The following is a 27,119-nucleotide window of genomic DNA, read 5'->3' as shown; positions in this document are numbered from 1 at the left end:
TGTCATTAACTATATGTACATCTACCACAAACAAAAAAATAAACACCAAAACATCCCAGGCTCTTTGGGGAAAATAAAGACTCATGTAATCCTGAAGCTTATCTTGCCTTTCTGTCCACCACCACCACCCTTCCCCCATCTAGCTCCATGGACTTCAGGTTAAGAGTCTCTATATTAGATGCTATCAGATTAATCATAGTAAACATTTATAAAAAACCTACTCTAATTTTAACATTGTTTCTAAGGACTTTATTAACATACTTCATCCTCATAAATACACTTACTTTTAGGTCAGTAGCATTCTTATTCCCATACAGAGGGTATGGGAATACAGAGGGTAAATAATTTGCCTAGTTAATTAGCTTATATGTGGTACAACCAAGATTAAAATTCAGTTAGGCTCCAGAGCATACACACTTACTCAAGAATCTTTGCACCTAATTGAATGGATAGTCAATTAGAAAAGGTTTAACCTGAAAGTTATAAACAAACATTTTAAAAATGAGATTGAAAGAAAAAAGGATAGACTCAGGGTCTCCAAAGCTTTTTGTCTCTTTTATTCCTTGTCAAACATTAAAAAAACCCCAAACTGTGATATTCTATTCCTTGCTTTGAAAATTAATTTTATTTTGCATTGCTAATGCCTTTAAGATGAAGGTTTCTCTGTAATATAACAATCAGTGCACTCTTTCTTTTAACTTCTTTATTAAGTTGGTTGCATAAAAGATATCTTCTCATACTGACAATTCTTGTCATGAATAAAATCAACAAAAATAAGCAAGAGCAAGAAGTGCTTTACAAATAAACAATCAAGTGGTAAGAATAGGCAATCTTGCCCTGTACAACAAAAAGATTAGGAAGCAAAATGTGAATAAGCCCTGAATTCAGAATATACCTAAAGACACAAAACACACAAACCATGAAGATAAATAGGCAATACAGAATAAGAGAAACCTAAGTGGTCATTAAATACAGAGAAAGATCACCCACCTCAATAGCAATCAGAGAAATACAAATTAAAAAACATCAAAGGTTCCTTGTTTATGATGCATAATTCCTTTATCATCCATTTGTGAAATAAGAATGAACATTAAGAAACATGAAATCCGAATTGCATTTATTTCCACAATATTAATGCTAAATTCAAAATAACAACTTAATTGAATCTATGAAATGTTTCAAAAGTAAAAGGCAATCTTAATTTTTTTAACCCTATGAATAGGGTCAGCAAAAAAAGGTGGATTATTTTACTCTACTTGCAGGGAGAATAGGTCTCAGTCTGCACTTAAATGGTATGAGCAACAAAAGAGAGCAAACCAATATCACTAAGAGTAATGCCCATACATACCAAAATATCTACTTGAAGCATGTTCTTTCTACTTATACAGCAAGTCTATTAAACAACCAGCATAATGGAAGCTTACATCTCATGAGACAGAATTACTAATTTAACATACATCTATTAGAAATTTTCAACCCCCCACTCCCAAAACATTTTAGCACACCTATAAAGTACTGCAGGTCATTTAGAAAAACAGAACTAAAACATACACCCAGTCTTTGCAATTAAAATTTTTTCATAACATATAAACAATGTCCAGATATAAATTCTGAACTAAATACATTTTTTCTAAATATGATTTATTAATAAAGGCTTTCTTAAACAAAGATAGGTCTTAGGTTTATGAGCTATACAAACTGACAGTAGTGTATATTCCAAATAGAGATTTTCTTCCTATTATGATATGACAATATAACTCTTTTCTGAGTGAAGATATATGTTAAGGTTTAAGGTGTAAACACTCTGGAAGGCAAACAACTTAGTGAAGAAATTAATGTTCATTTTAAAATGTGTATCATCTCATAATAGGCCCCTGAATTTTCAAATTTACATGTGAGAATACATTTACATCTTCAATTTCTAGGAAAGTTACAGGCTTTATATAAAAAAAGCAGCAAAATTTTAAACCTGCCAATTTATTGAAATAGCCTTTACTTTTATTAGAAACAAATAATGCTTCTCAAGATGTTGGCAATAGGTCATAGTATAGACATGTATTTCATACAGTGTACTTCTCCCTTTAATTATATTCCAGTAGGAGGTGGAATACCTCCTTGGGCATGGGAAGCAGAAGTATTTGATGGACTGTGTAAGTTGGTCTCCTTGTACACAAACCATGCATTTCCTCCCCAAAGTATCATATTCAGAAAGCCAAAGATCTAAGAAAGAGAAAAATAAACATGAAGATCTAATATCTACTTAAATATTCATACCTAAGTTTTCCTTTAAATATTTAACATTTCCAAGCAGTATACCATTATTTCATTTAAAGTTTAAATTAATGACATGGAATAGAAAAGAAAGACTTCAATGCCAAATTCAGATACATAATGACTTACTCCCAATGAAATAAAGCTAAATCTATAAATCTGTAACATATAAAACCACGACTAAAAGAAATCTTATTTTTGCATGCTCATTATTATTAAAAATGGGATTAAATATGAGAAAGTAACTAAAACCCTCCTTTTAAACTGCCTTTGCATATCCTTTCCTACTTCCCTACTTTATCCCCCCTACTATCTACCATCTTTCCTACTCTAGTAGCTGTAGCCAGAAGAGGAAAGGAGTCAGAAGAACTTCATTTCACATCTTGCATTATTCAACCTAAAAGAAATTAGTCTTCCCTGGTATAAATCTGACAAGATGAACAAACTGAAGCTAGCCTATTTTCACAGCTTTTTCTAAATACAAGGAATATAAATATATTCTTATATTTATAAAAAGAATATGAAGAGTGGGGTAAGAAGCTTGAGAGCACTATCATATTACAGAGGGCCAAATGCTTTATATCTTTTGTATATTTGCATACAAAAACATTTATGGAACTGTCCATTTCAGATATTATCAATACAATTGCAAAAAAAGTGGCTTTTCAATTACAAAGTTATAAAGCAAAAATTTGGCCAAACTGCTTTATAAGGCAGTGTGCTGACTTCATCCAACACTTTCTTGAGACCTCCTTAAACATAATATACTCAGTATATTAATTATATTTAATTTTATATTTATCTGAATTTTGGTAAAAATAGAGGACTAAAGAATATGTAAACTTATACGGACCTAATTTTTTAGGTATTTATGAAACCATGAAAATATTACTTTCATAGACTCAGAGCCAATCAGATTAGAGAATGAGCTCTAAAGTCAGATCTGGTTCAAACCTTGGCTTGCCAATTTACTATCTGTGTCAACTCGGGTGAATTAACATGAACTACATTTTTCTCTAGTTGTAAAATGAAGAAAATAATGTCACCTCCCACATTCCTCTTAGGATTGTTGGATAACTTAAGATATGAGTGTAATGCCCTTGTAATGCCTGACATATAGACTTAATAAATGTTAGTGACTATTATAAGTACCTATCAGGTAAAACTCTTGCCTAGTCAATTCTAATGATCAGAGACTGAATTATGATCTTGTTCGAACCCGTTTCCTAATTTTCGTAACCAACTTTACTTCGTTGTTATAAAGGTAAAGACTATACGATAACCAGCTTAGTAAAAATAAAAACCAACACATCCAGAGATTATTAACAGCTGTTGTTTTCTTAAATTACTAGGTAAGGTTTTTCAAGTAAGTGGAATAAAATATTTTATAAATACTGCATACATACCACAGATACATTTAGGGATCCCATACTAGTCACAGAGCCAAAATAACACATCATTCCTTGAGAATGACAGGGTGTAAGTTCCCGGACAATATTGTGACCAGTAGCTGTTTTAATATCTGTAAGAGCTTTAGCCCAGGCTGAAGTGCTCACCAACCACAAGAAAGTGACAACAATGGTAACAACAAAGTCCTAGCAAAAAGAAGTATGAATTAATAATAATGAAGTTAATTTAAAAATACCAAATTCAAATCCATAATGAAGGAACTGAGATTACATTGAACCCCACGGTACTGAGAAATGGCCTTCATGATATACTTTATAAAAAAGGGCACAGTCAACATAATAAACATTGCTGTTTATTATTAGCCCACTGCCTGAGCTACAACACTAAGGAAGACTCAATTATCTCTTTAGGACTGAAAGATATTTACACTAGAAATCAAGACTTCACATAGCCCTCACCACAAGCCATTCACTCCCAGGATTATACCTTAGACCCTGTTATCACCAGTAACTGTATCCCTCCATAATCTCTATTTCAATTATCCTACTCCCCAAGATCACTTCTCTTTCCAGCTCCCTTCCTCTAGCACTGCACCTCAAAAATACCTATCGACCCCACGGAGACCTACAATCTGATCTTATCACTTACTGTCTCTCAACCTCACTTATGCTCTAAATTCCCTCCTTAATTTATATTCTAAGGTCCTTCATTATAATCCCTTGCATATACTCTTAACTCCCTTACCCTTCTCCTGCTTTATCATATTGTTCTGGCAAAACCAACTTTAGTTAAATCTAATTCTCTGTGATAGGCACAATTAAATGGTGAAAAGCACATATCCAGGAAGACTTGTTTTTTAAAATTCATGACTGTGAAATTTTAAGAATGCTCATTATAATAAGAAAAGAACAAGAAAGAAATCTCTGAAAATAACCTTACCCTAGTAACTTTCTATTAAAGTCTTTGCTATTTACTATAGTTCTAAAATTAGGACTAAAGTTTTTAATATTTTGGGTAGTTTCTTATCGAACTAATAAGATGAAGAAAGGAAAAAAAAATTTACTCAATCTATTCTGCTGGGAAACTAAAATTTTGTCAACTAGTATTGTTACAAAGATCTAAATAACACTTTTTAAAAATATGCATTTGTATAATATAAAGTCTAAGTCCTCCTTTGTCTGGTCTTCCTTTAAATTAATGACCAAAGTGGGAATAATGTAAAATTTGTATCTTTTAATGTTATGTATTAGGGTACACTTGAGGTTATGAGTTTGTACACAACTGAAGCAAAACTCCAAGCTCAGGAATGGGTTCTGGAGCTTATCACAGAAGTGTTTTGTTTTTAAAATGAATCTGATTAGTTTTTAATTATTTTTGCCAGTCAGCTCTTAGTTACTTATTTAGCATAAACACCAATGACTACTTATGAGATACAGGAACTGTCTCAGCAGCTTGTCCACTTGGTCAAGATGACATTGAATATCTTGTGATTAGAGAACCAAAAACAATATGATTAATTTTACAAATATGGAGGTATTTGCATTTTGCATTTGAGCTCCCCCATGTTATTGGCCCTCTTACAAAATACAGACAAAGGAGAAAAGGACAGAAACATTATAGCTTAAATTTCTGCACTGAGAAAGTATTCTCCTTTTTGCTGCTGTACTTTTTGCTGCAGGTAGACATTTCCTAAACACTTGCTAGAAATACAACGCCTTTTGGAGAATACACAAATAGTATGTATGAGGTTATCACATGTTAAAAAAGTAATCTCTGGGCTTAAGTTCCCAGGTTTGACTAATATATATTAAATCCTCTTAATTTTAGGTTTTTTCTTCCTTCCATATTTCTAATTAAACAATATGCTGTTTTTCCCCCTTTCCTGATTATGCTCTTTAAATCTACTTTGCTGATGGCTTAAGACAGGACATTCTTATACTTCAAAAACTTTTCTGAAAAGGATGCACAGAGTAACCCTAGGGTGAGGAGAGGTGGGGGAAATGTGGGCCTCTGAAGATAGTCTTTGTCCTGCTCAGGACTCTAGTTAAGATAATACACCATGCATGCCTGGAGTTCTGCAGTTCACAACCTGCAGCTGCCTATGGCTGCTGTGGTCCTACCAATAATGAGGATATGATTCATAAGAGATTTTTTAGAATATGGGATACCCTATATGTTTAGTTTTATTTTATGGTATTTCTGATTCTCCACATGGCCTAGAGGCCTTAAGCTCCTGCACACAAAAAAGTAGTACATTTACTTAAAAAGGAAATTATAGTTGATTTAATGTCACAATTGAAATGTTCCTAGAAGCACCTTAGCAGAGGATCGAGAAAATTGCTAAAATAAAAGAATGTCCCCATTAACAAACAGTACTTGTCCGGCCGGGCGTGGCTCAGCGGTTGAGAGTCGACCTAGGATCCAGGTGATCGGGGTTCAATTCCCGATCAGTGCACATGCCCGGGTTGAGGGCTCGATCCCCAGTCGGGGGCATGCAGGAGGCAGCCGATCAATGACTCTCTCATCACTGATGTTTCTCTCTCTCTCTCCTTTCCTCTCTCTGAAATCAATAAAGATATATTTAAAAAACAAAACAAAAACAGTGCTTTAACATAAAAAAAACCCCACACCAATGTTATATTTGGCTATATTTAAAAATTTGTGTATCTTGAGAAAACTCTTTTTACATTTATATGTTTAAATTAAAAATGGAATTCAAAAGTTAACTTAGAAGCTGGACTTTTACAGACAAGAAGCATCCATTTTATATGTTATCAATATAAACCACTTATGGAATTAATTCTGGATTCTTTCTTTATATGACCACTAACTGATCATTCTGAGGTGAAAAATTACTTTTGACTTTCTGAATGATGCAAACTAGATCAGTTTTATTAGACAGAAAACCTTCTACAAAAAAAAAAAAATTTGAATGCTGCTTTTAAAAGTGTGGTCATTTTAAAGCTTACTAAACAAAGTACGAGAAATAAAAGGCTCACTGCTAAATTTAACTTAAAAATTTGTTGGGATAATGACAAAATGGCAATATGGCAATAAATGTCTTCATTGAGAATTTAAATTATAAAGAATTTTAACAAAACAGAATATCTGATCATTATAGTTTTATAGATTCCTAATATGTAATTTCTGTTGATTAAGCATTACAAATAGTTGTTGTCTATATTTTTGAAAGGCACCTAACAACCAAGAAATATTTTATAAAAATGCCAGGTTTAAGAATCTCTTTTCAGATGTAAGAAATGAAATAAATATGGATGATAAAAGGTTGTTTTATTCCTTACTTACCATTTGCATTCTTATGATCCAGGCAGCAAAAATTAAAAATAAGTAAATAAATAAAATCTGTTATATTATTTGATAATTTCTTCATATTTAAATACCCTCCCTTTAAAGTAACTTCACAAATAATTAGTGTATGTCAATATTTTCTCAAGATATAAATGACCAGTATCACAAAAAACACCTCTGTTCTCCCTTCAAGTCAGTAACACTAATACTGCCTTTGTACTTATTTTTCTGTAGTTGGAGGTCAAGCTTAAAGCCATGTCTTATCTTTGAATCTGCTGCCAATAATCCAAGGCAGATTCTGCTAACTAAATAGCAGAGATTATTTCTATTTTTAGCTTAGCAGATTGAAACCGATAAAGATGCTAGGACTTCAAATCCAAATCCTCTGTTGCCATCTAAAGTTTCAAAATTAGCTCATGAATGCCACTAATGCTGAATTCTACAATTCTTACAGAATTATCTGTGTCAGGTTTTAAATAAAGGAATTTAGACCAGGAGTCAGCAAACTTTTTCTGAAAAAAGAGACAGTAAATATTTTTGATCTCTGTTACAAGTATTTAACTCTGCAACTGTAGCATGAAAGTAGTCATAAACAATATGTAAATGATTGAGTGTGGCTGTGTTCCAAAAAAATTCTATTGAAACAAAAAGCAAAAAACAATGAATTAGATTTGACTTGTGGGGGTATAGTTTACTAATTCCTGACTATTAACTTCAATAACACATTGTAGAGGTCTTTGAGAAGGAAAAAAGGTAGTAAGTAGAAACAAAGTTGTGAGACTACTAGAATCGTCAGCAATTCTACTTAATTTCTTTGCTACTTGCAACTTAATATGCTCTATTACATATCTGAATTTTTCTCAGGTTAAAACAGAATTAGAAACAAACCTCAGCACTCCCTAGAGTACAGAAAAAGTGCTGCAAACACACTAAAAGAATTAGCTTAAACGTGACAACGGGAGAAAGCTCAACCTCATGGCAAACAAAGATCAAAATTTGTTGAACTGGCTTATGACTAGAATTTTATTCCAGTTTAAGAAAATCTGTATTTTACTTCAAATATAATGTATATTTATCTTACACAAATTATTTTTGTATAAAAAGAAAGTGTTTACTTACAGTCATGGGAAGTTTTCGACTATCCCGATATAGGTTTGTGTAACCAACATAGAGCAGAAGAGCAGCAATGCAGTACAGGAAGACAAAGACTGCAAATGTAACATAGAATTGCGCAGAAGAGGAGTAATCTCCAATAAGGACAAATTTTTTCCAATGTACATCACATGCATTTACTGGAAGTGACTGAAATGATGCTTCATTCAACCTATTTAAAAAAAGGCTCCAATAAATTTATGAATTACCTGGACTCCCCGAACAGAGATAGAAATACATAGGCAGAATTGAAATGACATTTTTAAAAATACTACCCAAATACAGGGTGAGGCAAAAGTAGTTACAGTTGTTTGCACGGAAAATAATACAATAATCAATAAATAATAATACAAGAATAAGCTCTGTTTCATGTACCCAAAACTGTAAACCTACTTTTGCTCTACTCTGTATATTAAAAACATTTTCCTTTTGAAATAAAAGGAAAAATTTAAATATTTAAGTGAATTACATTTTTCATAAAATATACACATAAATTATAGCTGGTAATTGATTCATGATAGATTGAGTACAGACTGAATTTAAACACTTACAAACCCAGGTACCATCTTCCTGCATTAAAATGTTAACAGATTAAGAGGGCTGATACAAAATAGTTTACAATTTGAGTCATGAGAGTCCATTTAGGAGACAGTGTATTGCACCAGGAGAGCCAATTATAATTCAAAATTTAACCCTGGATTTAATTACCTTGTCTTTAATTTTCCCTATCCATAATTCACAAGAGCACTTATTGCTAAAGATGTAGTAACAGTTCCTTACATAGAAAATTTATAAGAGAAGGGTTGGGAGATGGAGAGGCAATGATACCAAGCCCTTGCTAACTGACATATCTTTAATGTAAGATTTCATTTAGTCATCAAGATGACCTTAAAAGGTAATATTTCCAATATACTGGACAGAAAAATTGAGTCCTAGATAGGTCAAGTAAATAGTAAGTGAAAGAAGCTTTATAACCTGGCTTAAATACAGGACACATTCAATAAATTGTTCAATAAATACTAATAGAATTCACAAACAAAATATTCATTTTAATTTGAGAGCAAGAAAATAAAGTTTTATGCTAGCATAGGAACTCCACATAAATCCATGTCCTAAAACTATATAAAGAACGCACTATTATTTAGTAGTGGCAAACAAATGAGAAATTTGGAATTTTCATAAGTTGTGTTTGTTTCCACATCATGGCTTCTCACACTATGGTGATGGAGCAGTCTCTGTTTTTAAATTTCTAATCCACTGTGGGATGATAGAATAAAAGTGTCAAGGCAATGTCATGTAATAGTTTCTAAAGGCTTACTCCCATTTTCTATAATTATTTCATCATAGACTAGGAAAACAGTTGGCAGACAGACACTGGTCTATGTACCACAGTTTGAGTAGCAACAATCACTATTTAAAATGAGGGTGCAATTTAAAATTTTCTATCCCCCAAGATTAATAAATTGCTGGAAATCTTAAATGAGTCAATATGAAAGCAAAAAGAGTTGTTAAGCCATACAAACGAACATATAACTCACCTGAATGGATAACCAAAAGTAGCTGTAATGGTTTTATTGTCAGGAACTTTAGAAGGACAACTCACTAGAATTTCTGTTTTGCCCTTAAAACCTCCACATGTGGCAAAAGCAAAGATAGAGGCAATCTACACAAAGTAAGACAAAAAAAAGGGGGGGGGGGGGGGGGGAGAAAAGCATTACTACACCCAAAACAAGTTTTAAAATTATTATTAAAAACTTGCTCTTTAACGTTATAGAAATATGTAACATTATAGAAAATACAGAATTTCTTAACTACAAATTTAAACATAGATGGTGAAAAACATTAACAAATTTATTTGCACCCTGGCTGGGTGGCTCAGTTGGTTGGACTGTCCTCCTATACACCAAAAGGTTGCAGGTCCCGGTCAGGGTACATAACTAGGTCTCAGATTTGATCACCGGTCAGGGTGTGTATGGGAGGCAACTGATCAATGGTTCTCTTTCACACTGATGTTTCTCTCTCTCTTCCTCTCCTTTCCTTTCTTTCTAAAAATCAATTTAAAAAAGAAATCTTGGATGAAAATTAAAAAATAAAAATTTTTTAAATAAAATAAAAAATAAAAATTTACTTGCAATTCTTAACAAATATGATTTTGTTTTCTCCTTAATGTAATATAGAAACTAGTATACCAGCCAACATAAAAATTCATTTACTCCAGATGTAGCTACTAAATAGTAGTATGAAATTTAGAGGAAGTATTATTTATTAGTATCAAAATCAAAAGGGGTGAATTGGAGGTATTTTTATTTGGAACCCAAGGGTAACTGTAAAGCCAAGAGACTATATGCAAAGAGATGCTATTTTATGAGCTTATAAGACCCCGAAAGCCTCAGCAATCTTGAGAATGAAAAACAAACTTAGAGGGATCACAATACCAAATATCAAACTATACTACAAAGCTACTATAATAAAAACAGCCTGGTACAGGAACAAGAATAGGAATATAGACCAATGGAACAGAACAGAGACCCCAGAAATTGACCCACACCATTATGGTCAATTAATATTGAACAAAGGAGGCAAGAGCATACAATGGAATAAAGACAGTCTCTTCAATAAAAGGTGCTGGGGAAATTGGACAGTTACATGACACAAAAATGAAGCTACACCATCAACTTACACCATGCACAAGAATAAACTCAAATGGATATTCTAGGTCTCAGAAAATAGTTGGAAATTTGTTTTCCTGATAATGCAAAAAGAAAAAAGTAATGCTGCTCTCTCAAAGGCTATCCATAACAGGAACTGGAAGCATCCTAAATGTTGACAAGGAAACAAATAAACCATAATTCATTCAATAAACTATAATTCATTCAAATAATGAAACATTATGTGGGCATTAAAATGATATAGGAAAACATTCATTACATATAAAGTTTGTAAAAACACCACACTGTGCATGGCCTACATCAATGCATTCACACACAACAAAAACTAGAAAGGTTATACATAAAAATTTTAACAGTGGTCATTTCTGAACAAAAGATAAAATATAATTCCTAGAGACTCAAAGCAGCAGGACTTCTGTCTCCACTGCTGGCTTGGAGGATGCAGACACCATGAATTCTAGAGCCATAGAAGCTGATCCTTCTCTAGTTAGACAGTAAAATCTTAGACATCTCACACAGCAGTATTTTCACCCCTACATCTCCTAGGGCAAGAGAACAAAGGGAAAAATAAACAAACGGGACTACATCAAACTAAAAAGCTTCTGCACAGCAAAAGAAACCAACCATCAACAAAATGAAAAGGAAACCCACTGTGTGGGAGAACATATTTGCCAATGATGCATCTGATAAGGGGTTAATTTTCAAAATATATAAAGAACTCACACAACTCAACACCAGGAACACAATCCAATTAAAAAATGGGCAAAGGACGTGAACAGAAACTTCTCCAGAGGACACACAGATGGCCAATAGATATATAAAAGAATGCTTCATGCCACTAATCATCAGAAAAATGCAAATTAAAACTACAAGATTATCACCTCACAGCAGGTGATCAATAAATCAACAAGCAACTAGTGCTGGCAAGGATGTGGAGAAAAGGGAACCCTAGTACACTGCTGGTGGGAATGCAGATTGGTGCAGCCACTATGGAAAACAGTATGGAGTTTCCTCAAAAAATTAAATATGGGACTGCCCTTTGACCCAGTTATGGGAATATATCCTAAGAATCCCAAAGTACCAATCAGAAAGAATATATGCACCCCTATGTTCATAGCAGCATTATTTATAATAGCTAAGATCTGGAAACAGCCCAAGTACCCATCAGTAGATGAGTGGATACATTCACATAATGGAATAGTATGTGGCTGTAAAAAAGGAGATCTTACCCTTTATGACAGCATGTACGGTCCTGTAGATTTTTATGCTAAGCAAAATTAGCATTTAAAGAAAGACAAATATCATACGATCTCACTTATATGTGGAAATCTAATGAACAAAATATACTGACAAACAAAACAGGTCCAGAGGCGTGGATGCATGGAACAGAATGACAGATCCAAAGGGGAGGGTGGTGGAGAGGAAGGCAAGTGATTAACCAGATAACATATATGTATATATGCATAACCCATAGACTCATACTATAGTATGGTGAAGGCCTGAGGTGGGGTGGGGCCTGGATGGAGAGGAGCAATGGAGACATCAGTAACACTGTCAACAATGAAAAAAAAGAAGATAATTCCTTTTTCTACTTGTATCTTCTAAATTTTCTATAAAACAAAACACAGAAAAAAACCCAGATATGGAATAACGACCAAGAGCTCAATCTTTCAGCAAATGCTGATGGCTCTATTTAAAAATATATTTGGAATCACATCACTTCTTACCACCACCATCACAACAACCTGTTCTAAACCACCATTACCTCTTGCCTGAATTATACACTAACAGCCTTCTAAATTGATCCTCTGCTTCTGTCTTTGCCCCTGCTTCAGTGTATGATCAATATACCAGCGAGGGTAATCTTTTAAAAATATAACGCAGACAATTTATCCTCTGCTCAAAACTCTCCAATACCTTCTGAGTGCTCTCTGAATAAAAACCAAACCTCATATAATGATCTACGAGATCCCTTCCTTAATATTTCTGACCTCATGTTGCTACTTTTCCCTGCCAAATCTTTTTTCACAAAATGGTCTCGTTGTTATTCCTTAGAGACAGGGGATAAACTCCTCCTTCAGGGCCTTTGTAATGGCTATTCTCTCTGCTTGGAATTAAGTAGTCCACTCTTACCTGTGGTTTCAGTTACCCGCGGGTACATGTGGCCAAATGGAAAGTTCCAGAAATAAACAATTCATAAGCTTTAAATTGTATGCCATTTTGAGTAGTGTGTGTGATGAAATCTCACACCATCTGCTTTGCTTGGGATGTGGAATCATCTCCTCTGTTCAGGTTAGCCTCACTGTCTCCATTAGTTACCTATTAAGTCTTCTTGGTTACCAGATCCTGGTATCAAAGCGACTGTGTTCAAGTAACCCTTACTTTACTTAAAAATAGCCCCAAAGCTCAAGAGTAGTGATGCTGGCAATTTGAGTATGTCAAAGAGAAGCCTTAAAGTACTTGTGTATAGTCAGAAGGTCAATAGTAGCCTAAGATTATATCACAATGCCTATGTCATTCATGTCACTTCATCTCATCATATACACATTACACTATCTCACACTGTTACAAGAGTACAGTAATACATTTTGAGAGACCAGTCACATAACTTTTATTACAGTATATTATTATAATTATTCTATTTTATTATTATTGTTAATCTCTTACTGTGCCTAATTTATAAATTAAACCTTATCATAGTATGTATGTATAAGAAAAAAACATACTATATATATAAGGTTCTACGCTATCCATGCTTTCAGGCATCCAATGGGGATCTTGGACTGTATCCCCTGCAGATAAGGGGGGGACTATGGTACATGGTTCACTTCCTTCTTCACAGCTTCCTGTTACAATATGACTTCATCAGAGAGGGCTTTCCCTAACCACACTATATTAAAATAACAGTGTCCCCAACTCCACATACTACCTATTGCCTTTATGTTGCTATTATTTCTCATTGTAACTACCATTGCCTAACAGTACTTAAAATGATTTGTCTGTTTTTCCCTAGATTGTACACTCAAAGAGGGCAGGGACTTTGTTTTGCTCAAGGTCACACATATCCATAAATAAATTCAGGGCAGGTCTAATGTACTGTTGAACAGCGCTATAATGCCTTCCATGGATCCAGGGCCTTAAATCCAGCCATAATCAGGATCATAGCTAACAAGGGATTTTTTTCCCCCAAGAAGAAATATAAGAAACAGAACATAGTTACAGATATAAGAGAGTCTGAGGTAAGTCCAGCACATAGTTTGGAGTCTTCAGTAAAGAGTTAATAGGTAAAGACAGAAGAATGAATACTCTCCGAGCATAAATGTACATAAATACAGAGTGAAAACACAAGGCCAGGAAATAAGTCTTGGGCATGTATCCACATTTAGGATTAGAAAAAAGAAAGAGAACTACAATTGAACCAATGGAACAGAAGAGGCCAGAAATAGACTTGTGTATATAGACAAATTATTTCTAGGCCCTGGCCAGGTGCTGGAGCATCATCTCGTACGCCTAAAGGTTTTGGGTTCGATCCCTGTCCAGGCGTGTTCGGGAGGCAACCAATCAATGTCTTTCTCTCACATTGATGTTTCTTTCTTTCTCTCTCTCTCCCCCTCCCTTCCTCTGTCTCTAAAATCAATAAACATATCCTTGGGTGAGGATTTAAAAAAAAATTATATCTAACAGCTGGCATTGCAGATGACCAAAGAAAGGAGTGTGGTGGTTTTAAAGGTATGTCCACAAACTCTGATTCGCCTTCCCCGAAGAGATGGAGATTAATACTCCTCCCAGAAGTGTGGACTAGACGTAGTGACTCGCTTCTAGTGAACAGAATATGGTAGAAGGAATGGTATGCCCTTTCTGAGAGTACAACTTCTGTCTTCCTTTCTCACTCTTTTGAGCTACTGACTCTGGGGGAAGCCAGCTGCCATGCTGGGAGGATATTCAGGCAACATACAGAGAGACTGACATGGTGAGGAACCCAGTACCACCAGCAACCACGTGAGTGGTCTTGAAAGTGTAATGGTTGAGGTTTGCCAATAGCGTAAGTGAGCTGGAGGGCTTGAGATGACTGCAACCCCAGCCAACAGCTTAACTGCAACCTCATGGGAGAACCTGAGCCAGAACCACTCAGTCAAGCTGTTCCCATATTCCTGCCCCAGAGAAACTGAGAGATAATAAATGTCTATTATTTTAAATGCTAAGCATGAAATAACTTGTTATGTAGCAACAGATAATTAACACAAGGAAGGCCTGTTCAATAAATGGTCCAGATGGGCTAAATACTTAAATGTAAAAAGTGAGTCTTTAAAAATTTTAAAGACAATATAAAAGAAAATCTGTGACCACAGAGAAGTAAAGAAATCTCTGAAGATTTAAAAAAAAAAACTACTATGGTTAGAACTTGCTAAACTACAGAAATAATTTTTTAAAATAAAAAGTCAGCTTTCAGAGGTAAAACAAGCTACAAACTAGGTGAAAGTATTTGCAATAATGCAACAAAGGATTAGTGTCTACTAGTATATAGATTTAAGAGAAACTCTTGTTCATGTATATTATAGGACATACATAAGAATGTTCCTAGTGATACTGTTTATACTATCAAAATATGAGGAGGGGGGAAGCAATAGGAAAGTGGGTAAAATATGGTAGTATATACTTACAATGGGAAGTTATATAGCAATGAAGATGTACAAACTACAGCTACTCACATCAACATGGATAAATCATAGAAACCTAATGCTGAGGGGAAAAAAGTTGCCTAAGACTACACAGAATATGATGCCACTCTTTTATCTGTTAATCCTCTCACCTGAGGATATTTTTCCACTGATTTTTTTATTTTTGGGGGGGGGAGGAGACATCGATTGGTTGCCTCCTGCATGCACCCCAACTGGGGCTGGGGATTAAGCCTACAATCGAAGTATGTGCCCTTGACCAGGAATCAAACCTGAGACCCTTCAGTCCTCTGGCAGACATGCTAACCACTGAGCAAACCCAGCTATGACTGATGCCACTCTTATAGAAGCTCTGTTTACTTGTCCTCATTACTCCTGCCACTATTTTTGTTCAGGCCCTTACCATTTTTCACTGGGACAAACCCAAAAGACTCTTCTCATTTCTTATTCCCATCATTATTCATCTTCTACATTGTGGGCTCTAAAACTGCAGTGTTTGATAAGGTAGACAAAGCACATGTGGCTATTGAGCACTTTAAAAACAGCTAGTCTGAATTGAGATGGCGTAAATATAAAATACACAATGGATTACAAAGATTTGGCATAAAAAATGTAAAATGTCTCATCAATAATTGTTTATATTGATTACTTGTTGAAGCAATATTTGGATACACTGGGTTAAGTAAAATATTATTAAAATTAATCTCACCTGTTTTCACTTTTTTAGTGTGGCTAGTAGAACACTTAAAATTACTACGTTGCTTGCATTTGTAGTATGCATTGCATTTCTATTGGACAGAGCTACTTTAGTGATGTCACATTGATCTGAAGTAAAAATCTGGTAATGTCACTCCCCTGTTTAAAGGGATTTCCTCAATGAATTTCCAGACCTACATTTAAGAAAAGAAAAAAACGCCAAACTTCTTAATTTGGCATTGGAAGCATGGCCAAGGTAGCCTATTCGTTCTACATTTTATGTGCACATACTCCCTGCCAGGTACTATACGACTGTCACACTATACTACTTACTATTCCTGAAATACACCATATATTTATGTCTTGGGTGTACATGTTTCTTCTTCCAGGAATTGCTGCCCCCACCCCCGCCAAACCCCATTCTCTAACAAGCTCATCCTTTAAGACCCTACCCAATTCCTTGTGGCAGAACTACTCCGTCTCCTGGGCTGCCATAGACTTGGGTCATTAATTCTACCATAAACATTTTTCTTGTGTATCCTGTCGTGTAAAATAAAAACCAACCCCAACACAAAAGAAATAAAAACTAGTTTCCCACATAATACAAAAATCAGTGAATAAATGGCATACTGACCTATACAGCTTATTGCTTTTTCTTATCCTCCAATATTTTTTGAATTAAGTTTTTAAAAATGTTAACATTATTGCAGGAGTCCCTCTTGCCCCCTTTGCCCATTTCCCCCCTTCCTTGGTCTTTACCAAACACTGTCCATGTCCATGGGGTAGGCAAAGTACTGTCCATGTCCATGGGGTAGGCATGTATTTCCTTCACCTTCTTACTGCCTTTTTCAGACTAGGCCTTTCTCTCTCTCTTGGTGGACTGTCTTATCTTTGTACTTGGTCTTCCAGAGGATTTTTAGTGTCTCTGGCACACAGAAAATGCACACTAAATAACTACTTAATGAAAGGGGAAAAAAATCATTCTAATAACCTACAAATAAAACCATATTTTGAGTCTTACATAACCATTATTTTGAAGCTGCCTCTTTATTAGTAGGATAAATATATGTCATGTTTGTGATTCTGGTTTTTATCTTATGGAAAAAAAGGACAAGGTACACACTTTTACTAAATGGGAGTATAAAACAATCTGAAGGTAAATTATCCAACCATCTCACCTCTCTCATTCTACTGCTATTTTGATTTAGATTTGAAGTTATATACGGGTAGCCCAAGGGTGAAAACCTGGCCTACAGATATATTTGTGTGGTTTTCCCAGCATTCATAAAAAATGTGAATTTGTTGTCAATATTTTAATATCAGCATACTGAACATAAAATTTAGATTTCTTGCTTTTCCTGAGTGTTGGGAAACTGAAGATATGACAACATCAGACCCATAGTTTCATAAAGCAACAATCACATGGAATTGAGTGACAGATGACACTGAAGTAAGATACAGCATGTGCTTTCCAGACTGTTGACACTCTCTAGTGTCTCAGTAACTGTCAGGATGTGTGTTAGGGTTTACAAGTAATCAATGAACTTATACTATTGTTTTTCTTCTGAACAGCTTGTTTCATACCTTTACTTTATGAGGGTGGTTACTATAAGCACTTCAGTGTGTACTCTTAATCTAAAATGAGAAGCACTGATGTGGTAATTTATATATTTCTTTGCCACTTCTGAAATACATTTTCCATTCCCCTCTATCCCATAAAGAATGACTGAAACTGCTGACATGAAATTCTATCTGTACAGTAATAGTAAGAACCTAGGGACAGAATGACAACAAGCTTCTCTTAAGGTCAAAAGGGTACCATATTCATTATGATAGCCTCAAGTCACCAGAGAAACAGTTCCACTTATCTCTTTGCCCACCATACCCATACTAGAAACATGGAAGATTGCTCACTAATTTAGAGATCTGTAACTTTTGAGTTAATATTATAGCCTGGTTCTCTAGAACACTACTCTCCAAAATAGACTACAGTACTCAAATGGTATACAAGAAGAAAATATCTGACCTTCTATTTATAACTACTTCTAAACTTACACAAGGAATCAAAGCTTTATTAAAAGTAATATAGTACTGAAACCCATGCTGGGCCTGCATGTCAGAGTCATATGTTAGTACAGTATGCTGGGTGTCCTGACGGTATGGTGAATCCCACAACATGGAAGGACGGAGTGATACTTTCACCTATTCTTTCCCTTTTAGTATTCATGTATTACAATGCGAATGTACCTGGTCAAGTGACTTTATGAGATAAGTTATTTGGTTTTAACCAAACCTTCACAAAATGGACAGGTGGCTTAAAAATATCTTCAGAAACTAAACTGATAATACAAAAACCTCATATCCAAAAGAAAAAATAGAAGAATTAACACTCTATGTGAGCTATATTCACCAGCCACATTATAAGGTAAAAACAGACTCCACTTAATCAGATCACAAGAAGGTGGCCCCTGCCCCAAATCAGATGAGTATTTGAAGTAAAGATTTAAAAATATGAATGGAATTTACCCTGAGTGTGTCAAATGCCTTAAGATACTCACATGGTAAAATATGCACCTAAGTAATAGATGCATATAGGGGCTGTGTATAAAATTTTACACTGATAGGGATTCATGATAAAAAAGAGAAATTTGATGATTCCTAGTATTTTCAATGAGTTATTTATCCTACAGCCAGATTCCCAGTTCTTACCCCTATTCCTAGACCTTTCTCTGCACACTAAGGGTTCCACTGGGTACTCAACTAATTTATGCATGTCTTTTATGTTTCTAGTTGCAGGGTCCTCACTGCTTTTTAGTTTCATCATTAACTTGATACCATCTACTTAAATTTCTTTCTGTCCAAAGGTTAGTTTACGAAAATGATATAGGTTAGCTTAGGAAAATGAAATATATAATCAAAATCTCCAGAAATAGATCCAAAAGTATACTGTGTATAAGTGTTTATGCGCAAAACCAAATGTATGCTCTTTTACCAAATCAAATTATCAATTAGTATTTAAAATGAACTATCACAATATGTTTGCCTTTATAATCAATAAGATCAGAGCCTAGAGTCAAAGTATTTATTTTTGAGTCAAAGCCTAAAGCATTTACTAAAGATATTCATTGAGAGTCATCCCATGCACCAAAAGGTCAATCCCAGTAGGGGGCGTGTAGGAGGCAGCCAATCGATGTTTCTATCTCACATTGATGTTTTTTTCACTCTCCCACCCCTGAAATAAAAAACAGATTAAAAAAAAACACCCCATTTTGTTACTGATGCTGATATTTCAGTTTATTCCCACTGAGCACTGAGCAGGGAAGTTACAACGCACTTCAGTTTCACACTTTTACTATCTCTGTTTGTAAAATACAATGATAGAAAGTTCTGAATAGCCTGCTATTTCAGTTCCATAATCTTTAAGAATTTGGATCATGAGAAATAAACTTGAGTTCTTGCTGAAATAAACAAACAGAAGTTTCTGTTAACTCTTAATTATTATATGTTGGAAACATTTTTATGTCACCTTTATTCTTAAACAATTGTTAAGCAGAGTATGGAAACAGAAATCTCTGGAAAATCTAAATATATTTATTTTAAAATCATTTCAGGCTGTTCTAGTATTTTTACATCTTTTGGAGTCAATCAATATCACGATTGTTGAGCTATCTGTCTTGAAGTCAGTCACTTCACTTCAGAAAGCTGATAGCATTTGTTGCCACTGATAAAATCGGAGCTTTTTAAATAAAAATAGCTTCCTTCATGTGTTTTAGGATATCTGATGTAGGCTAAACTTGAGAGTTTGTTATTTCCCCCTTCTCTACTCCCCGGTCTAGTGCTTTCATGGTCATCTCTCTGTCTGGTAGTTTCATGGCTGTTTCTACTTGGCCTTCTGAGTCTGCCAGTCCACAAACAGCGCATACTAAGATGGGGTCCCCAAACTACCAACCTATGAGAATATTTAAGTTATCACAAATCCAGACTTTTAAGCTGGCAGGTAGATTGATTCAGGTCTTAGTTCGGAGGCTATACCTCTCTTTCTACTTCTTTAAGTACTCAGCTTTATGTAAGTCATAAATCCAGACAAAAGGTTGAAACTTCTTTCCAGACTTATTTCCCAAAGCTGGGAACAGTCCTGCTCCCACCCATATTTTCTGTCCCATTCCTGGTCCCTAATGATGTTTACCTTGTATGATGATGACATTTGCACTGAGTTAAACGAAGGCATTGGTGGGTAAAACTGCTTTGGTAAGAATCAGCAATAACATCAAACTGTTACGCACTTGCAGTTAAAAAAAAAAAAAGCCAGTTTCACTTACAAATGCTTTTGATGAAACACTAAAAATTATTATTGATAAAATCCTGACATTTGAGGCTTCTTAATATTCTGTGATGAAATAGGATGCACAAATAAAGACTTTAACTGCATACCGAAACACAATGGTTGTCTCCAGGGAAAGCATTTAAGCAATTGAATTGTATGCTGAACTAGTTGCTTTCTTCCTCAAACACCATTTTTACTTGAAAGAATAAGTCACAGACAAAATACAGTTATTCAGACTTGGATATTTGGCAAATATTTTTCTGAAAAATAAGTGAAGTGAGCCTTTCACTTCAAGGAAAACTGGCAGGATTTGTTGCCATTGATGTTGTTCAAGCTTTCGAGCGATTTATTACTGTTGTTTGAAAATAAATGTTTTTTTAATGTATCAGCTTAAATTTCTAATATGGTAAATATTGACAGATACAACCAACATGAACAAAAACTCCTCCAAGTCCATAATATTTAAGAGCACAAAGGAGTTCTGAGATTAGTGTTTGAGAGCCACTGTAAAAGAGCATCGCTTTGTTATCGTAATTTTCCGTTTTAGATTTTATCAGAGATTGTTATTTGTATGTGTGAGTTATGTGTTTGTGTGTCCTGAAAGCACTGACAACACATCTATTTTGTCTATGAAAATTACATCTGATCTACTCCATGAGAGTGCTCATGGTAAATAGTGAGAGAATTCCAGGTAGGAAAAACAGAGACCAAAAGAAGGGTGGGATGGGGCTGAGTCAATAGGTCTATTAACAAGTTTCCAGTGGAGAGTCCTGGGGGCACAAAATGCTATTTGAAATCCCTTTTCCCTTTTTATAATGCAGTGGGGGCAATGAACACAAATGGTAGGGTTAAGAGAAAGGTAAGTTCCCTAAAAAGTAGTTTGTGTTATAGACTGATTGCCTAAAAATGTAAAAGTTAAGCAAATAGATGAGATGTTTATCAGTTTATATATGTCCCTCCCCCCAATGCAATACAAATAGTTTATATTTTCTGGGGTGCTCCTCTGTGCCATATTGTAAACAACAAAATTAGGATGAAACATGGTCCCTGTTTGCAAAATTCTTATAATCTACATGGGATGACTAAATAAATATTTTATATAAACTATTATGTATTTCTGAAAGTTTGTGGTTTAAAGAGGTTTATCTATGTAATGCTCAAGGATCACAGGTTTTCTTATCGTTTTTCACACTAATTTTCCTGGATAATAATTTATTACAAAGTAATGTTTTTAAAGGCATAAGTATAAAATAAAACAAAAACTTCAAAAATGATAAATGAATCAAGAACACCCTATTTGAGATCTTATTATAAACATGCATCCAACAAACAAGAAAAAAAATTACTTTAGATACCTAATGTTTTTGGTTTTTAAGCTTGAAATTTTGGACAATCTTTTCAATAATTTATTAAAAAATCAATTAGAAACACGAAGGTAAATTATCAAAATGACTAAGAACACACTGCTAAAGTCCTGGATGTAGTAATAATCATGGGATATTGGGTAAATTACTTAATTTCTCTAAACTTCAGTAACAGGGGTAACAACCCTCATAGGCTGTCATAGGATTAAGTGAGAAAATAGAGGTAGAGTCCTAGCACATATATGGTACTCAATAAATATCTTGTTAATAGCTGGGCTGGGCGTGGTTCAGCAGTTGAGCGTCGACCTATGATCCAGGCGACTGGGGTTCGATTCCTGGCGAGGGCACATGCCTGGTTGCAGGCTCAATCCCCAGTCCCGGGGCGTGCAGGATGCAGCCAATCAATGACCCATTCATTATTGATGTTTCTATCTCTCTCTCCCCCTCTCCTTTCCTCTCTCTGAAATCAATAAAGATATATTTAAAAAAAAAAATCTCATTAATAGTAAGAATAAAGTTGACCAGCACTGACAAAAATATTCAGAGATGGTTAATAATTCTAAAATTCAAGTTAATTAGGCTGTAATTCCTTATATACTCCCTAAACAGTATCTCTTCTATAATTGTGTGTGTGAGTATGGAATTAGAAAAGCGTATTACTTGGATTCCTTAGGGGTTAAACATTTGTTCAGTGTCTACCCTATGCAAGATGGCAGCAAGAAAGTCCAAAACACAGTGTTCAATATTAAAAGTAGATATCATTTTAATGAAAATCTTTGATCTAAACAGTAGAGATAAGTGACTATAAAGAACCAAATTGAAATTTACCAAAGAAATATTAAACACTTTAAAAAGCTGCTTTGATAAAATTAATCCTTGACTTTTACTTCTGTGTTTAACTCCTACACATGGGGTATCTAAATAATCTAAATTTTATATTGTCACCTTGATAGGCTGCCCAAGGCAGGAAAGCATGCTGGGAGACAAATGAAAAGCATAAAATATTATCATTTCTAAAGTTTCAAATATCTAATAGAGAACAGTGATATTGAAGGACCAGGAGATATGTATGTCAGTTAATTAGCTCAATTCTATCTGCCATCCGGGTCTAGTCTTTTAGAAACACAGCATCTCAGTCCTGGAAAAACCAAGTAAAAACTGTTCAAGTACATTATCATCATTCACATATTTATATATTAACTCAATCATTCCAACAACCCTGTATTGATATTCCCATGTAAATGTAACAAAAATTCATCAACTTTTACTGAAGAAAACTAAGGCAATGCCACTGCCATGCACTGTAAGTAGGGACAAGGACTACATAAAAATAGAAAAATTAAAAAAATATTATAAAATATATAAATTCTTTATATATATAAATAATATGGTGGCTGCAGTTTAGAAGCAAAGTGAAAATGCTTCTTCTGCTTCAGCAATTGTATTTTTATTCTGTCAATAAATATTTACTGGGCATCTTGCCTTCATGTCTATGAGACATTCACATTTGTAACCCTCTGAAAGGTACATACTATCTATCAGGTTATATCTTAGTCTAACACCACCTAGAACCTTGCTAGAGATAAGCTAATTAGGGAAATTATTCTTTTTGCTATATGGATGGTAAGCAGCCTTTATCTAAATTTTAGATTTGTTTGTAAACTCATTTACTGACTATTTTTAGAGGTAACCCCCCAACACACCTCAACCAATGCCTTATTAAACTTTAACAATTCATTCAAAACAGACTTGAAAATTTCTAGAATGGGCCTTTCTCCTCTAGAACCTTGTTTTATCATTCACTCCCCTCTCTGCCTGTTTTTAACCTCCAACAATTCTATTCTTAAGTTTCTTCTCTATAGACCACAAACCCATTGAGTCTTTTCCATTTTTAAGATGGGTTACCACCAAATTTCTGTCATTTTCACTCAAATAGTGGTTTATTCTCACCGTCTTCACTTTTCTTACCACGCATCTGTTCAGCCCACCACCATTCTGGTTTCTGGTTTTACTAAAACTGTTCTTACTAAAGCCACCAATAGACATTTAAAAAAAAAAAAAGTTTTTATTGATTTCAGAGAGAGAAAGGGAGTGGGAGAGAAAGATAGAAACATCAAGGTTGAGAAAGATTCATCCAATGGCTGCCTCCTGCACGCCCCCTATTGGGCATGTGCCCTGACCAGGAATTGAGCTGTGACCTGGTTCAGGGGTTGATGCTCAACCTCTGAACCACATCTGCCAGGCTTCCAATAGCCTCTTGATTACCAAAACCAAGAATGCATTTTAGTCCTTATTTTAGTTAACCTCTCTACTGCACGTAACAGAGTACTCTTTTCTTAAAATTCTCTCCAATAGTGATGCCAAGATATTTTTTTCTCTCCATCTTCCAAATCACTTTTTCTCTCCTTTGCTGGTAGATATCTGTTGAATCTCCAGCCCATATTTATCTTTTAAAAACCTAGATTCATATATCTAACTGCCTATAGGATACCTCCACTTGTATGATCTGAAGAGAACACAAACTCAATACATTCAAAACCTTACTTATCTTTCACCAAAAATTTCAATCCCCTACACTGCTGACAAAATGAAAGTTTCTAAAAGGCAAATCTAATCATATCATTCATTTATTTAAACCCCTGAATGGGTGAGTCCCTACCTTATGGTAGGAATCCTGGGATTATATGGAAGATATTCAATAAACTACCCCAAATTCTGTACCCTGCATATATCTATATTCCTACTGAAAGGGCCCAGAGGGTTAAGAACCACTGGCAGATAGAATAAGCCCTTTGAAACCTTTCAGAATCATCTCAAACCATACCTTCCCTCCCAGTCAATACCAAATAATTTAAGTTCTCAAATAGGGCTAGGCTGCTTCCATTTTTCACACTGTTGAACATAAGATTCCCTTTGGAAAGTCACTCCCCAGCGAACAAGTACTCATCCTTCAAGTGTTATTTCATCTATGAAATTCTCCCCAGTTCCTTTAAGCAATTGATTTCTCCTTCCTTTCACTTACTACACCTTGCCTATACCTTTATTATAGTATTTATCATATGGCATTTTCATTTTTTAAAATCCTCACCCTAGGATATGTTTTTACTGATTTTCATGTCTTTCTTAATATTAATAGTTCATGAGGAAATGACCATGCTTTATTCATGTTTGTGTGCTAGTGCTCAGCACAGCATTTGTATTCAATACATACTCAAATATCTGTTACATATTCACACCATTAATAATGAATAATCTTTTCATAAACGGTTCTCCTGTGTAACAATAAGTTGTTCAAACTAACAATAGTATTTCATTAAAAAGCTTTAAAAAGGGTATTATTCAAAATATATTGGCTACAAACACTAATCAGTTTATTGCTGTTTTGAAATACTAAGAAAAAATTAAGTCTACATCTTTTTTAAAAAAAGACACAAAATATAAACAACTGCCTTTTTGTGTAAGTAAACATTTGAATTATAAATTATTTGTAATCCTCAATGAGATTAAATCTACTAGGTATAAGACTTTTTCTTAACCTTTATATTTGATTAGCCTAGTTAAATGTGATTTTTCTTCTGTGATTTAAAGTTTTTATATATTCAATTAATTTTATTTATATTTATATCTGGACCTAGGTTTACAGAACTTAAGTACATATATATTTATATGTCGTTAAAATAGATATTTGTGTGAAATCAGCACGATTTCAGTGTTCAAAAAACACCAAATGAAGCTTTGGGGGAGAGATAGGGAACTGGGTTAAATAGGAAATTAGGTTGATTAACCATCAGAGAATCTGAGTTCTGTGTTACTTTTAAAAAACATCGTGGGTAAGTTATTTAAAACAGGAAATCGAAAGTTCTTACTCTTCACCACTATATCGCTAAAAACAGAGTTAGATGTAAATTTTGCTCGCTATAAAAAACTTGCCCGCACACGCTGGACAGATGCCAGCTGCCTATTAATGTGCGCATGAAAATCAGCACTAAAATATACACTAGGCCATGAAGTCTGAAGAAAATCTGCAGTGCTTGGTGTATTCACTAACTCCTCCAAGTGACTTGATCATTGTCAAGGTCGAATTAATAAGTCTCCTTTGATGTTAATGACTGAGTGTTCCCAGGAAAGGACTAAAAGCTGTCTACCGGCTGATGCTTGGAAATACTTAAACGTGATGGCGATTCCTAGCATGTGTTTAAGTGAATCCAGCTGACAAGATGCGTTTTGTTAAAGACCTTTCCTTCCCCGTCCCTCACGTCTCCTGCTACCATCCTCGCCAGCTTCCCTGACCCAGTCATTTATCCATTTTTAACTTGGGGCCAATCTTAAAAACAAATTAACAAATGAATGCTCGTCAAATCGGTTACGAGGCACAACTAGCTTTCGAGGGAGCGGCCTCAAATCAGCAAAAGGGCAGGAAAGCATGGGCTGGCCCTTTCTACAGGAGGCGCACAGGCAGCACTGGCCGGGAGGGGGAGGCAACTACCGCCCACCGGGTTTCGGTTAGACCTCAACAGGAAGTTTTCTCTTCCCTTGCGGAAAACAGTGAAACACCTCGACCCGGGCAACCAGAGGTGAGCTTCAGAGTGGGAGGGCGGCTCCGCCCGGGGCCCAGGCCACAGAGGGGCTAGTGACTCAACGCCGACCGCGGCGTCCCCGCCCCGCGCGGGCCCAGGCCGCGGCCTCTCGTGCCCTCCCCATCCACCCCGCCTAGTCCCGGGGGTGGCGGCGACTTCGGGGCCAGCGCTAGCCGGGCCGCGCCCCTACTCCCGGAGCTCTCCTCCTCCTCGCCGAGGGAGCCGGTCGGGCCGGAGCAGGAGCGGCCCCGGCCGCGAGATTCCCGGCCTCGCCCGCCCGGGCTGCACTCACCCACTCGAGGACCTTGATGAAGCCGAGCGGCTCCTTCAGCGGGTTGAGGTTTAGCTGGAAGGAGGACATCCTCTGAGGGAAGGAGGGAGAGACAATCAGGACGGCGGGGCGGAGAAGTAGGGGAATCGACGAGACCTAGCAGTCGGGCGGCGAGGAAGGGCAGGCGGGGCAGACTGCAGGAGGCGGGCCCGGAGGCGGCGGGGAGGGGCGAGGCGGCGGGGCGGGGCGGGGCGGCGGCAGTTGGGTCGCTTCCGTAGGCACTGGGGCGGAGGCCGAGAGGAACAGTGGCTGTGAGTGGAGAGTGGACGGGCTGGGAAGGGGAGGAGCCTCCCTGGGCCTCACCTGGCCGAGCCGGTTGATCCGCTGGCGGATCAAATAG

The 27,119-nt window shown here is 35.7% G+C and overlaps 1 protein-coding gene across 2 annotated transcripts; it reads right to left on the bottom strand.

Annotated features, from left to right (window-relative positions):
- Positions 1–688: 688 nt before the first annotated feature.
- SYPL1 (synaptophysin like 1) lies at positions 689–26,877 on the bottom strand. 2 transcript variants are annotated; one of them, XM_087821095.1, is made up of 5 exons: positions 26,741–26,877; positions 9,681–9,805; positions 8,110–8,314; positions 3,678–3,866; positions 689–2,220 (listed from the first exon to the last, which is right to left on the bottom strand). In XM_087821095.1, exons 1-5 carry the CDS (start codon positions 26,807–26,809, stop codon positions 2,086–2,088), a joined length of 723 nt encoding a protein of 240 aa, XP_087677221.1. In that variant the 5' UTR covers positions 26,810–26,877; the 3' UTR covers positions 689–2,085. The 2 variants fall into 2 exon arrangements, with proteins under 2 accessions (XP_087677221.1, XP_087677222.1); XM_087821096.1 differs by lacking the exon at positions 3,678–3,866.
- Positions 26,878–27,119: the final 242 nt, after the last annotated feature.

This window comes from Miniopterus natalensis, chromosome 10 (genome assembly GCF_054644295.1).
Source record: "Miniopterus natalensis isolate mMinNat1 chromosome 10, mMinNat1.hap1, whole genome shotgun sequence".
NCBI lineage: Eukaryota > Metazoa > Chordata > Mammalia > Chiroptera > Miniopteridae > Miniopterus > Miniopterus natalensis.
The sequence above is the reverse complement of the archived record's forward strand: the minus strand, read 5'-3'. Positions and strand labels throughout refer to the sequence as shown.